At 42.8% G+C, this 13,064-nt stretch overlaps 1 protein-coding gene across 4 annotated transcripts in view; it reads left to right on the forward strand.

The window, feature by feature from the left end:
* The window catches only part of rnf220a (ring finger protein 220a), a 162,360-nt gene that overhangs the window by 7,601 nt on the left and 141,695 nt on the right, over positions 1 to 13,064 (forward strand). For all 4 annotated transcript variants that reach the window (XM_042214306.1, XM_042214305.1, XM_042214307.1 and 1 more), the window contains exon 2: positions 5,111 to 6,314. In XM_042214306.1, the coding sequence (XP_042070240.1) occupies positions 5,660 to 6,314 (655 nt within the window). In that variant the 5' untranslated portion in view covers positions 5,111 to 5,659. The remainder of the gene's footprint in view (positions 1 to 5,110; positions 6,315 to 13,064) is intronic.

A 13,064-nucleotide genomic window follows, 5' to 3' on the forward strand; every position in this document is an offset into this window, starting at 1 on the left:
CACACACACACACACACACACACACACACACACACACAGAAACATCTACTAGAGCACAAACACTGCTGTCTGTCTGGAATACAGAGCGGACCTGTATGCAGGTCAGCTCACACTTTTTTATGCTAAAATGCACGCACAAGCACACTGTCCTTATACAAGCCAACAGTTTACTTTATGTTTCCCTCTATGTGAGCAGTACAGAGCCAAATATTTAATATCTGACCGTTGGGTTTTAAATAGCAGTGTTTTGTCTTTACTTTCGGCTGATGCAGTGCTCTCCCAGTGTGTCTTACCCTATAGCTTTGTTTGTGCTTAAAGCTTTTGTCGTTTCTGGCAGCACAGATTTATGTTAATGACTTATTCAGAGAAGGCACCAGAGCTGCACTCGTGTCAATTACACATTATGTGGATGCTTAGTTAAAAAGCCACCTATCCCTGTTTACTGAAATGCCCCAAACTGTGACCCGAAGAGATCAGAGATATAGTGTGTGTTTTATGATTTTTTTGGGTACATGTTTGATTTCATATCTATGAAAATGACTGCTACCAAGAATATAGATATTTAGATATAATTAATAAATATAAATATATATATTGTGTGTAAACCTTTAATGTAGCATCTATTTAACTGTGCTGACATGCTGAGGCTTAATAGTGTACGTTGAAATGATTATGCTAAAACATGATGTACCAAAGCTTTCAGAATAGATTGCAGAAGCTTAGGATGATTTTAAGAGCTGTAAATTGTATCTGAAGTGTCAGATAATATTTTGTTCTCTGAGTTTTGCTGTCTCGCTTTTACACAATATGCTCACAGTGTTAAAGTCAAAAGCCAGGACTTCAGCATGGAGGCGTCTGTTAAACTACGCTGCATGGCTTTGTGCAGATTTTTTCTAGCGTTCATTTGTCTATACATACATGATTTGGTATGTGTGAGTGAATCTGTGTTTGTGTGTGTGTGTCCACCACAGAGATGCGATGAATGACACAGCTTGGCCTGTCTTGTAATAGAATGTAAGAGTGGCACTTTCATGCTTGTCAACAATCTCTAAATATACCCACCGACTGGGAGGTGCACGCTAACACACACACAGACACACACAGACATTTAGACAGGCCTGCGGTTTTGACTGCTTTTCTCTCCATCTCCATTAGAGAGGAAAAAAAACTGCTTTGCTTCCCGATAGTTTTGCAGATACCCCTGCACACAACACATACGCGCGCACTTGCGCACACACACCAGTCACAGTCGACAGGATATTTTTATAACAACAATTGGATTCCTCTCCGTTCCATTCCAAAACTCAAGTCGGCACATTGGAAAACTTGATTTGACAAGTTTCAGCGCCGCTTTGGAGCAGCAAAAAAGCGTCAGTTACACACTCGAAGCAGCCATGCGGGAAAAATATTTATTCCAAGCAGTCAACAAAAAGGAAGGCTCCAATAAAAAATAAAAAAAAGCTTGCTCTTTGTCACTAGTGTAGTTGTTTGGAGCTCAATTTCCCTCCTGCGTCTCTGAACCTAACATTCCAAGCTGTTTAGGTCTCTATACTCCACATGTTGATGAATGAATGCAACATCTGGGCGGCAGAGATAGTGATCCTAACTTATGAAAAGCGTCAGATTATGGCTGACCTGAAGTGATGTCTTGCATTCATGATTCCACCATTAAAATGTCTCCAACTCTTGTTTTTTTTTCTTTTAGCTAACAAAGCAATCATATAAAATTCAATGATTATCTTAAGAAACCAATAATAACGTTTATGGCCACATTCACCAGTTATCCTATGTGGAATCTGCGACTCCACCTGCTGCCCACCTCCCAGTAACTCATAATTTCTGAGTAAGATTCCCTCTCAGAATGATGTAAATGCACATTGTTGTTGACACCGCAATTTCGCAGATTGGTACAACACTGTCAGTTAAAGTGCAGACTCGACGTGAAGAGCCCCTCTTGCTGTTTGTATTTAATATCGCCCTGACAGCTGTATCATTCTTGCACACTGTAATCAAATTATGACAGCGTGGTAAATGTTCCCCTGTGACATTTTCTATTATAAAATGCATATACCCGGTGTCAGACATTGTGTGGGTGGTATCCATCAATGGCAAATGGGATTGTAAGTGGCACGGACCGACATTATGCATATTTGCGTTAGATGTAATTGCGCTTGTATATTGATGATATACATAGGTGTATGTCATCTAGAATTATGATTGTTTTTTTAGTGATGAAGTTAAAAAAAAAGAAAAAAGCTTTTTGACACTTCTTTTCATGTAATATTACAAATACACAGATTTTAAGGCCTCGAAAACACACACACACACACACACACTCATGCTTTTGTGCGTATGCAGGACCACCAAGCCAGAAAGCAGCCAGATTATGTGAGTCACCCTGGGAGATGAGATATGTACCCTTTGCTCTGTTATCACACCCTTTCCTTCCCTCTGTCTTCCTCACCTCTCACTATCTTATCTATTTTCTACTTCTTCTCCTTGTTTCCTCACCTCTAATTTTTCATCTCCCGCCTTCTCCTCATCTCTCCTCATCTCTTCTCTCTCCCTCCCTCGACTCGCTCCTCTCCTGCTGCGGCCTGTAAGGAAATATCTAGTGTTCTCTTATTGGATTGGCTGCTTCACGTTGGCGGCCCTTCACTCGCTGCCCGCCGGCCTGTTGGGTAATGATAATAAAATTGAAATATCTTAGTACTTATCAGTGTATTACCTTGCTATCAACACCTCAGACACACTCCTATTTTAGAGGTTACAGAGGAGAAAGAGCGATCTGATATACGGCGTGAAGACAGTGGGTAGGAGCAGAGAAAGAGAGGGGGTATACTGAGAGACAGAGGAAGCTGTGGGACAAAGAAAGCAAGTTTTGTTGTGGTCACTTATGGAAGGTGTTATTTCCTGTATCGACTGCGATAGAGGAGAGAGAGCGTGGAAAGGGGCGTTGTTGGGCTAGGAGTGAGGCGTGTAATGCGACTCTGTGGCATCAGTCCAGACCAGAGAGGTGTGTTATTGTAAGCCCTTCTCAACACTCCGTGCTGGTCTACTGTACATTTGCGGTAATGTAAAACATCTCCCCCACCAATCTCTCTGTCTCTGGGCCTTCTCCTTTCTCTTGGCAGTTGTTGTTCTGCATGTTTGTGTGTGTGTGTGTGTGTGTGTTTCTGTGTGGGAGGCAAATCAGCGTGCCAAAGCCGAGATCAGGTTTGGAAATTGATTTGAATGAGTGTTGTGGACAGCTGATAGCTATAAAAGATTTTCTCCTTTCATTTCCCAGGGAGTTTCTCCTTTGATGTTGGCTGCTAGTCAACACAGCTTTGAACCTTGTCTAGAGAGGCTGCTACTTGATACTGTGTGAGTTTGTATTTGTTGTGTGTTTATGTATGCACAAGGCTTCACGTTTGACCTTTTTTAAGTTGCATGAGTGTCGAATTTTGATGGCACGAGTGAGACTTTAGATTGCTTTTTTGGGGGGGGGGATAATATATACATATACATGGTACACGTCATATCACTCCTGATAAGATGTTAAATTATGCATATTTTCTCTTAATCTAGCGCTAAATCCCACCGCTGCGTATTTGTAACAAGCACATCTTTACCTATTCTAAATCTTAACATATTGGACCTTTAACAAGGCAGCCACCTTCAAATTGCCCTTTGGGGATAAAAATCTCTGCAGTGTTATTCTGTCGTTTCATCGGCTGCCTCTCTGCGTTCCTCTGTCCGACCAATCGCATGCTACAATCTAATCCCCGGGAGGGAAAGATTCTAGTCTGTTGCCACGGATGCCGAGAGGTCGTGGGGTCAAGTACGGCTAATTTATTCACTCAGTCAGATTTCCTCTGGCTCGTGGATGGCAGATGGCGAGGCCTGATATGATATCACCCATCTGAATCACTCAAGGGAGAAGGGAGGGAGGCAGAGATGGGGAAGAGAGGGAGAGATGGGAGGGATGAGAGGAGAACAGATTGACAGGAGAGATGTAAAAAGAAAGAGAGGACAGATTAAAATTGGGGGGAATTAAAAGTGGTTAGATGGAGAGATAGGGTAGCATAGCCTGTGAGGATGCAGAGTGTGTTCGCCCCACCAAGTCGGGGCGCTGAGCTGAACATTGAGCCACACAGGCTGTTATCACATGTGTGGGTGTGGGTGGAAGTGTGGATGTGTGTGTCCTTATCTTAAGACAAGTGGTTCTGGTCCAATAATATCCTGGGAGATGGTAAGAATAAGCGGCTTAGACCAAGATCTGAGATGGAAGAGGGAGGGAGAATAGCTGGCGCTAGGGAGATGAGAGGAGGAGATGTGGATGGAGAGAAGAGGAAGAAGAGGAGGAGGGGATGGATAGATTAGGATGGAGGACAAGGAGGGGGGCATTTGGAAAGAGATGAGACGTAGAGGTTTGTAGAGATCGTAATGGAAAGATGTGATGTGGAAACAGTTTATAGAAGTTTTTTTAAAGAGAAGGAGGAAAAAAGAGGAGGGCAAACTGAGAGAAGTTTGTGGCTTGAAAAAGTTCTTGGCTTTTTGTCAAAGGGCAGGGATTTACAGGATTTGATCAACAGTGTCAACTCGAGGACACTTTTTCCCAAGAGGTTTTGAGTTTGTAGCTTCAACAACAGTGCTTAAGAACACTCTGTCCCCCAAAGGCTTTGAATTCAAGCCTTGGCTTCCAGCAGCTTCTTTATTAAAAATTTTCCACTCAGCTCCTTTCCTTTCCACTGCATACATACTGAGAGCAAGGCATCGATCTTTGTTGGAAAAGCAGCACACCTCTTGTTTCTGAAAGTACCTATCATTAAGGAAAGATGAGGAGGTCTAAGATAAATGTGAGAGGGTGTGCAGAGGGATTTACATTTTTACTGTGGATATAAAGAAACAGATGAGCTGATTTGAAGCCCTCTGCAGGCACAGCCAGGACGTTTCTGAACTACCAAAAATGGCGGAATTGACAAGAAGTCTCAAGTAAATACCTGAATATCTAAATTAGTTTATGGGAAGCTTTCAATTGAAAGGTTACTTTGCACTGAATCTGAAACATTATGCACAGCTCTGAGTCTCAGTTGAAATCTAATGTTTGTGTTTTGTGTGTCCTCAGTTTGGTGACCCCCCTGAAGATGCGGAATCGGCTTTGACGACCTACAGATATCCACCTGTCCCAGAACATTCAAGTTAACCCACAAATCCAGCAATCAGGAAGGAGAGAGGAAAAAACGTTATCTAGAACATTCATTGTATTTAATATCAGCACTAACCTAATCCAGACTGCTACTTTAGTGAATGACAGAACATGCCCAATGGCATATATGAGGCATGGAATGATCTGAACTGAACAGAGTTTGAGTTTGGTTATTTGGTTAGAGGCAAAATAGAAAACTTTAGTTCCACTGCAGAGAAATGAACTGAATTCAAGCTAATCTGAACAGATGTTGGCTGAGTCTTCATTTTCTTCAAAAACACTCTTTTCTCACTAAGGGCTGTTTTTGGAGCCCCTTCCTTCACCAAGCCAAAACCTTCAAGTCTCCAACCCGGATTCCCTTACTTCTTCAGACCCTTTCCAAGGGTCTTGGACATTGTTTTTAATCTCATTGAGGAGGGATAATTTCCTCCTTCTGAAATTCCCACAGCCTTCTTTGTCAATCCAGACATGGACCTCCACCGGGCAGCTTTCAAGATGGAGAGTTCCTCCTACCTGCCCAATCCCCTGGCTTCCCCAGCTCTCATGGTCCTGGCCTCCACAGCCGAAGCTTCTCGTGATGCTTCCATTCCCTGCCAGCAGCCGCGTCCCTTTGGTGTGCCAGTTTCTGTGGAGAAAGACGTCCATTTGCCATTCAACAATGGCTCTTACACTTTTGCGTCAATGTACCACCGCCAAGGCGCTGTCCCACCAGGGTTTCCCAATAGGGACTTTCCTCCATCCCTCCTTCACCTCCATCATCAGTTTGCCCCACCTAACCTGGACTGCTCGCCCATCAGCATGCTGAATCACAGCGGCGTTGGCGCCTTCCGGCCCTTTGCATCGCCTCCAGAAGATCGGGATGGGGCACCAGGAGGGTATCAGTCTGCTTTCACCCCAGCCAAGCGCCTCAAAGGGTGCCTAGATGCAGAGTCTTCACCCCATCTGCGGTACTCTGATGCTGAAGGGAAAGAGTACGACTTTGGTGGTGCACAGATCCCTCCCGGGGGCTCCCCCAGCAGCGCCCTGAAAGCAGTGGAAGACAGTGGGAAAAAGATCTTCGCTGTGTCAGGCCTCCTGTCTGATAGAGAGACTTCATCCAGTCCTGAGGACCGCATTGAACGCTGTAAGTAACCATTCATATCTGTTCCACATCTCGTTTAGCCACATCAGACTATGCAAGCACAAGTGTGACAAACCACAGGAAAAAGTAAATTAGTAAAAACGTAACAGTATGAGCATACAACATACAGTACTAACATTAATGAGGGATTATGGACTGGTGCTTTCAACCTTTATCAACACACACAGTGAAAGAATATCCATTTGTAGTTATCCCTCCTGAATTAGGCACCTGGAAAATCTATAACCAGGAATACTGGGGCATTGGTAATGTGTTGGAGGCGTCTAGTGGAACAACACTCAAACACTTTACGTTGACATGTGTGTCACCTTTCTAAACCATGTTGAAAATATCTAACACATTATTGCTCTAAGGGTGTTTTCCAGGATAAACCCGAATAAATCCCCATTTGCTCTTGTACGATGACAAATTTATACACATGCAATGACTGAGCCAGGTTGTTTTTTTTTGCATTATACATTAAACCTGTTCTAGATATATTGTTTCAGATATGACAGGTGGCAAAATCACAACTTAAAATATAATAATCTTGCATTAAAAAACACCCAAACTGATACAGTGATGCAGAAGGGCAAATTTTTCCCATTATTTTACATGCAATTATAATAATAAGGCTTGCAAACTAAACAGATTTACACATAAAGGCACACAGAGTCCACTGTAATTCTAAACTAACTCAAAGTACAACTTGCTGCAGTGTGTAAAAGAATGCAAATGTTCACACATTAGCATCACACACACCAATAAACAATCACATCAATGTTTTTCCTGTCATCATCTCTCCTAGCTTTCCCTATATCCTTGTTTCAAAAGCCCACAAGCTCCACTGGTCACATTAGCATTCACCAGTGGAAGGATGCCATTTGGCCCTCATGCACTGGGAATCTGATTAGTGTGTGACCATGTGTGTGTGTGTGTCTGTGTGTGCGTGCATGTGTGAGTGACTGGTTCAGAGACCGGCCATGCTCTTTGCCATCAGCATTCATCATAGCTCCACGCTGGCAGCCCTGTTGCCAAAAGATTTACCCACATACCCAAAAGCTTGGCAAGCCATGTTTGCGTGTGTGCGCGCAATAAAAGGAAGATGGAAGAGGAGCTGTAAGAATTCCAAGCGCAAATACGCAAGCATGGGCAAACACTCTTCCACAAACAGCTTTTAGCATGAGCGCCGACAGCTCCTACACATGTCAACAAGCTGTATCGGATCCCAGTGACAAATTAGGAGAGAGGCAGACGGCGACGTGCTTATGGTGTATAATTTAGGCAGTCTTCCCTTTTTTGGTGTTTTTAATTATTCAGCTTTTCTTCTTTTAACTTAACACAGTGTCTCACCTTTGTCGGCTTTTTCTACACTCTTCCTTTTCCCAATCCTCTTCCATCTTTGATCTTGTGTGTGTGTGTGTGTGTTTGAGGGATGCATCCTTGATGGAACACATGAGAGACAGAGGCGACGACCTGAGACTGATCCGATAAAAAAGACCACTGCGGGAAAGACAGAGAGGGTGAGAAAGAGAGGAATAAAGGGAGGAGGAACAGAAAGGAGGAAATTGGGAAGATGACACCCAGTGGTTTTTGCAGGGGGTGGAGGGTAAGAAGGAAAAGAAAGATATCAAAGTGCACAAAATGCAAGAGAAAAGGAAACGAGAACAAAGAGAAGGAAAAGAGAAAAATCTCACAGAGTATGTGAGGTTCATTATGTTCCAGATTTAGCTTGAAATCTAGGCCTGTTTCACGTGAAGCTTAACATCTGTTTGTGGCAGCACTAAGGCACACCTGCACTGCCTTGCTCAAGAGAACTCTGAATGGTGAGTAACACACTACGATGTGCTCATAATTCGTGGGGAATAAGACCGAGGGCAGAGACAGAATGGGAGATGGGTACAGGGCTTCTGTGCTGTCTTTTGGAACGGCTGAATCTGTATCTAATCAGGTTAAATCTTGGCACAAGTAGCCGGCACCTCTACCATAGGCTTCTAATGCAATTGGATGTGCAGAGGCACTGCTTACAGCAAAGAATTATGGGTTCTCCTTCACTGGTTTTGGCTATCCAGGGGAGGCGTAAAGAACAAACAACACTTTGGTACAATCCCATGAGAACAGCGCCCTTGCTGCTTCACACACACATTAGCTAACTAGCAGCCTCTCTCTGTGTGTTTGTTTGTTTTTTTTACACATACATGAGGCTATTTTTTACTTCCACTGTAAAAAAAAAGAAGAGGTTTTTAATGTTCAGGATCATACAGTGGTGACCGTGAGTGTGGTCTAAAAAATGTCATTATTATTGACAGGCATTTCCTCAGGTCAAATACATAAGCTAAGATATCATGCTAATTTTCATTTATAGGGTGTAATGTTTTAAACTCTTAACTAAAAAATCCTCAGATCTCCAAGGAAGTTTGCTTAAACTGTCCTGCTTAGCTCATAAGAGTGCATCCAGTGTAGAAGTGACATTGTAAATTTCAGGGAACTTTGAGTCCATGTAAGCCATTAAATCTGCACCTTATCTAGGCTGGGGTTATTTATAGTACATGGGTCTAATTTATGGTTGCTAATAAAGTACTGATATCCTTCTCCCCTTCCAAAACACTAAATTAATTGCATGTGACTTATTGACTAGATTAAGTTCAAAACTTGCTTGTTGCACAATTGTAGTAAACAAAAAATTTCCAATAGGTGCCTAAGTTAGATTTCAGACTCCAGCTTGCCAGTGTTATCTCTAATTACTTACAGAGCTTTGCATACAGTAGTCGGCCACAGGAAAAGAACAGAGCAGAGCAGTTATGGCAGCAGGTATGATACTGATTAAGCAGGTTGCCAAGTGGCTTGCAGATGCACAACAACTCTGAGTAGGTTAAAGCAGCTTAAATAAATGAAGATGATCAACTGGATGTGTACAGGGGTATAAACTGAGCTGTGAGCTGCTGTGAGCTAGCTGATTGGGATTGTCTCTGTGGCCTGCCTGAACTAGTGCTATCTATCTATCTATCTATCTATCTATCTTGCTCGCAATGCCTTCACTTCAGTGCTATCAGGAGGATGCAGATCTTGTTGTTCATGAATGAATTTACACTTAAATTCAACCCATTTTCACCCCTCTTTTCAGTCACGTCTCATGCAAGTTAATCCCAGGTTAGAATGTGAGATTTCCTTTGCTCTACACTTAAAAAAAAGATTTTTGAAAAACTCGAAAAACAATGTAACCCTAACTTCTTTACATGGAGTTTGCCTCATGCCACTCCAAGCAACAGTGGCCTACTCTGTGCTAAGCCTCCTTAAATCCCTCCACTGCACCGGCAGGCACGTTGGCTGTTAACTAAACTTGCTAACCTGTCAGCCACTAAACCGTCACATAAAGGCCCCATCATGCCTTAAGAAGACTATGCATGTCATATTATGGTAAAAGCTATTACCATTTACTGTATTCACACTGTGGGATTTTAGCAGAAGAGCAAAGGAATACAAAGTGGATGAGGGTTTATGTCAGTAAATGAGAGAAAGGAATTATGGGATGTGTGATTGGTATTAATGCGAGTGTTGACAAATGAAACAATCCACCCTTGCAGTGTACTTGTTTGTTTGTGGAGGGGATTTGACGGTTTTGCGTGACGTGTCAGTGTCACGTTCCATCATCTTTGCCCCCCTCTCCCTCTCTCTTCTCTCGTTCTTTTTCCTGCATCTTTTCCCCATGTTCCCATCCTTTTCCTCTTCCTCTCCCTGTTTATTTTTTTGTGTGTGTGTCTCCCAATAAGAGTGTGTGACAGCTGTAGTCTGTTTGTTGACATTCTCTCCGCTCTCCACATTTACAAGGCTGAGAGATTTACACTGACCCTCACCCCAAATGCCTAGTCCAACTTCCTTGCCATTTTTTTCTTCTTTTCTTTTGTGTTATGTTCTACACACACACTTTACATACAGGAAAAGTAGGTGAAAAGCCTTATTTAGATGACAAATGTTAAATTTTAAAAAGGAGCAGAAACGTTTGGCAGGAAAAGAAAGTCCAGAAATTTTTGTAGCAACTGAATGAGGGGAAGGAATGTATGAAGGAGGGAAGAGTAGAATCAGATAAAAGAAAGGATGAAAGAGCAGTGGGAAGGAAGGATAGGAAGAAACAGGATGGTGAGATGTTGAGCTGAAATGCAGATCCCAGCTGCTGGACTGAAATAAAAGCAGAAGAATTCTTATGAAAACATGACCGAGACAGGTAGATAGTGATAATACCTACGAAATCTGATCTTTATTCAAGAGCTTCCTAATCATCAATCCAGAAATTAGACCTCAAAGCCTCGCTGGAAACTTTTCTATTTGAAGGGAACGGGTTTAAAAGTCCCATTTCTCTCTGTATTCCCATCAACCAACATCAGGCACAGCTGTTAAAACACACAGCAAGACTCCTTCTCTGCATCCTCCCCTTCGCCTTTCTTCTGTTCTTTTTTTGGTGTCGCCTCCTTTTTTCGCGTGTGTTTATGTTCACCCTCATCTAAAACAGAGCAAATGTCATGTGTGTTGTTTCTTTTTGTGGCTGAGTTGCACAAAAGAAAAAAAATCCACGGTAGAGAAAAATAAACTGTAGACGAAAGAGCAATGAAGTTCTCAGAAAGGGATGATGGATGATGTTAGCGGGTGTCAAAACAGATTTTGTCTTGGTTCGGGGTTTTTTTTGTTTTTTTTTTGGTCCATCTTTAGCTGTTAGCGGTCATCACTGTGGGATTCCTGCACCCTAATTCCCACAGACTGACTGTCAGTCAAGCAAAATTCTTCTACTTGGACTCTTTCTGTCTTTGATTTATTTGTTTTTTAAAACGTTGTATTTTTTTTTGTCTTTTCCATTCCTTTTTGGGTTCAGAAAGGATTCAGAAACACTCATCCTTCTCCTTGTCCTCACATAACAATCTGCCCTGCTCTTCACTCTTATCCCTCCCACCCACCACCACCACCACCACCACCTTCCATCTCTGCCTGTCACGGTCTAGTGGCAGGGTTAAGTTAAGTAAGAGTGTTCTAATAATTAGGACTGGTACTCGCCTGCCTGCTCTCCTGTGTGTGTCTTTGTGTGTGTGTGTGCATCTTCCTGTCAGTGCTTAGCCAGATGTTAAAAGGCTTGTCCCTCTCATGTTGCCTCCCTGTCAGTTGCCAATGTGTGCCACACACACACATACACACACACACACACACAGGATCATGAGGGACTGTCCTACTTGCGGTAGCTTTGTTTACCCTCAAGTGTGAGCCCTTCTGCCCTTCTGGCAGCTCCCCCAGGGTGAGGTGTGTGTGCATTTTTTCCCTGTCAATAACAGCCTTTACGCATCCAACTCATATTTTCCTCATATAGCAGTTATAACATGTGAGCACATAATTATTAAAGGCTTCTATTTGAAACAAAAAGCAAAAAGAAAGGAAATATTTTCATATTTCTTGTTGTAAGGAATATGAAAATATTTATTTACTATCGCTCTTTTATGCAAACTCCCCACCCCCTTTCTCTCTCTGGGTGGTAGCTGGAAGCATTTGTCTACTTATGTGTGTGTGCGTGTGTGTGTCAGTTGGTGTGACTCTTGCAGTCATTGTTGCGATGCTGCGCAGATCAAGGATTAGTTGCTTCCTGTCGAGCCTTTTGTCTGCCCAGCCACTCCATTTCAACATAGATCACTTTTGTGTGTGTGTGTGTGTGTGTTTGTGTGTGCATGAGCAGGTTACACAAATGAGCAACTGAGCTGGTTTAAGACACATGAAGGAGCGAGGATGAGATGAGAGGAATCCCTCTGCAGCACTCTGCAAAATATTCTCCAGCCTCAAAAGTGATTTCATCTTGTCTCCTATAATAGGACACCTGCTAACACGGTGACATATAGTAACCAGCTTGTTTCCACTGCTGCTTTATTTATCGAGAAAAACTAGAAGCATGTAATAAGGATAACACTCAAATGAAAGGATGTTACTTTGCAGGCAAGTGGTTGCTTTAAAATGAAAGTTTTACACATACACACACACATGCACTGGTTCCGGAATTCCACTTTGTTCCCTTGGTGACATCAGCTCAGCCAATAAAAACCCCCGTGTTAAAACTCCGCTGAGCCTCATACAACTGCAGCACACCTGGCAACACAACACACATTTCTTCTTCTTTTTTTTAATATGGACACACAAATGCACACAATCAGCCTCACACAAGACCCTGGCGTGCCATAGCCCCAAACTGACCTCTGCGGTGTGCTGGCTTTTAAATTTTGGTACATTCGCGGTGCTTCGTCTGAAGAAAGCATGTGACAGGACTTTAACAGCACACAAACCTGATTTGTTGCTGTTAATGCTCGTCGGCACAACAAGATGCAAATTGTCATAAAAGCAGCTCAGATATGTTCTTTTTCTTAAAGCAAAGGTCAAGCAAAGCGTTCTGTAATTTGTGGTTTAACTTTCCCCTAAAGGAATCTAAGTTAATGCAAAAATGATTGTCGGGTTACTTTATGCACCTTTAAGTTTTTTTCCTCGGAGGAGCTTCAGGATTCAGACACCTTTTAATGCAGACGTATTAAAACATTCCTTTTTTTCCTGTTTCCTCTCCTTTATCTTATCCTGCCTCTTTTGCCCTGTTCTCTCCCTCCGCTCTGTCCTCCCCCCTTACTCTCCTCTCCTCAGTAATCTAATCTGCAGCCAGTTTGTGGATGCAGTCTACTGTGACAGACCCCCCCAACCACCATCACCACCACACACACACACACACACACACACACACAC

This window comes from Haplochromis burtoni, unplaced genomic scaffold (assembly GCF_018398535.1).
Source record: "Haplochromis burtoni strain Fernald_Lab_line unplaced genomic scaffold, NCSU_Asbu1 Contig_547, whole genome shotgun sequence".
Taxonomy (NCBI): domain Eukaryota; kingdom Metazoa; phylum Chordata; class Actinopteri; order Cichliformes; family Cichlidae; genus Haplochromis; species Haplochromis burtoni.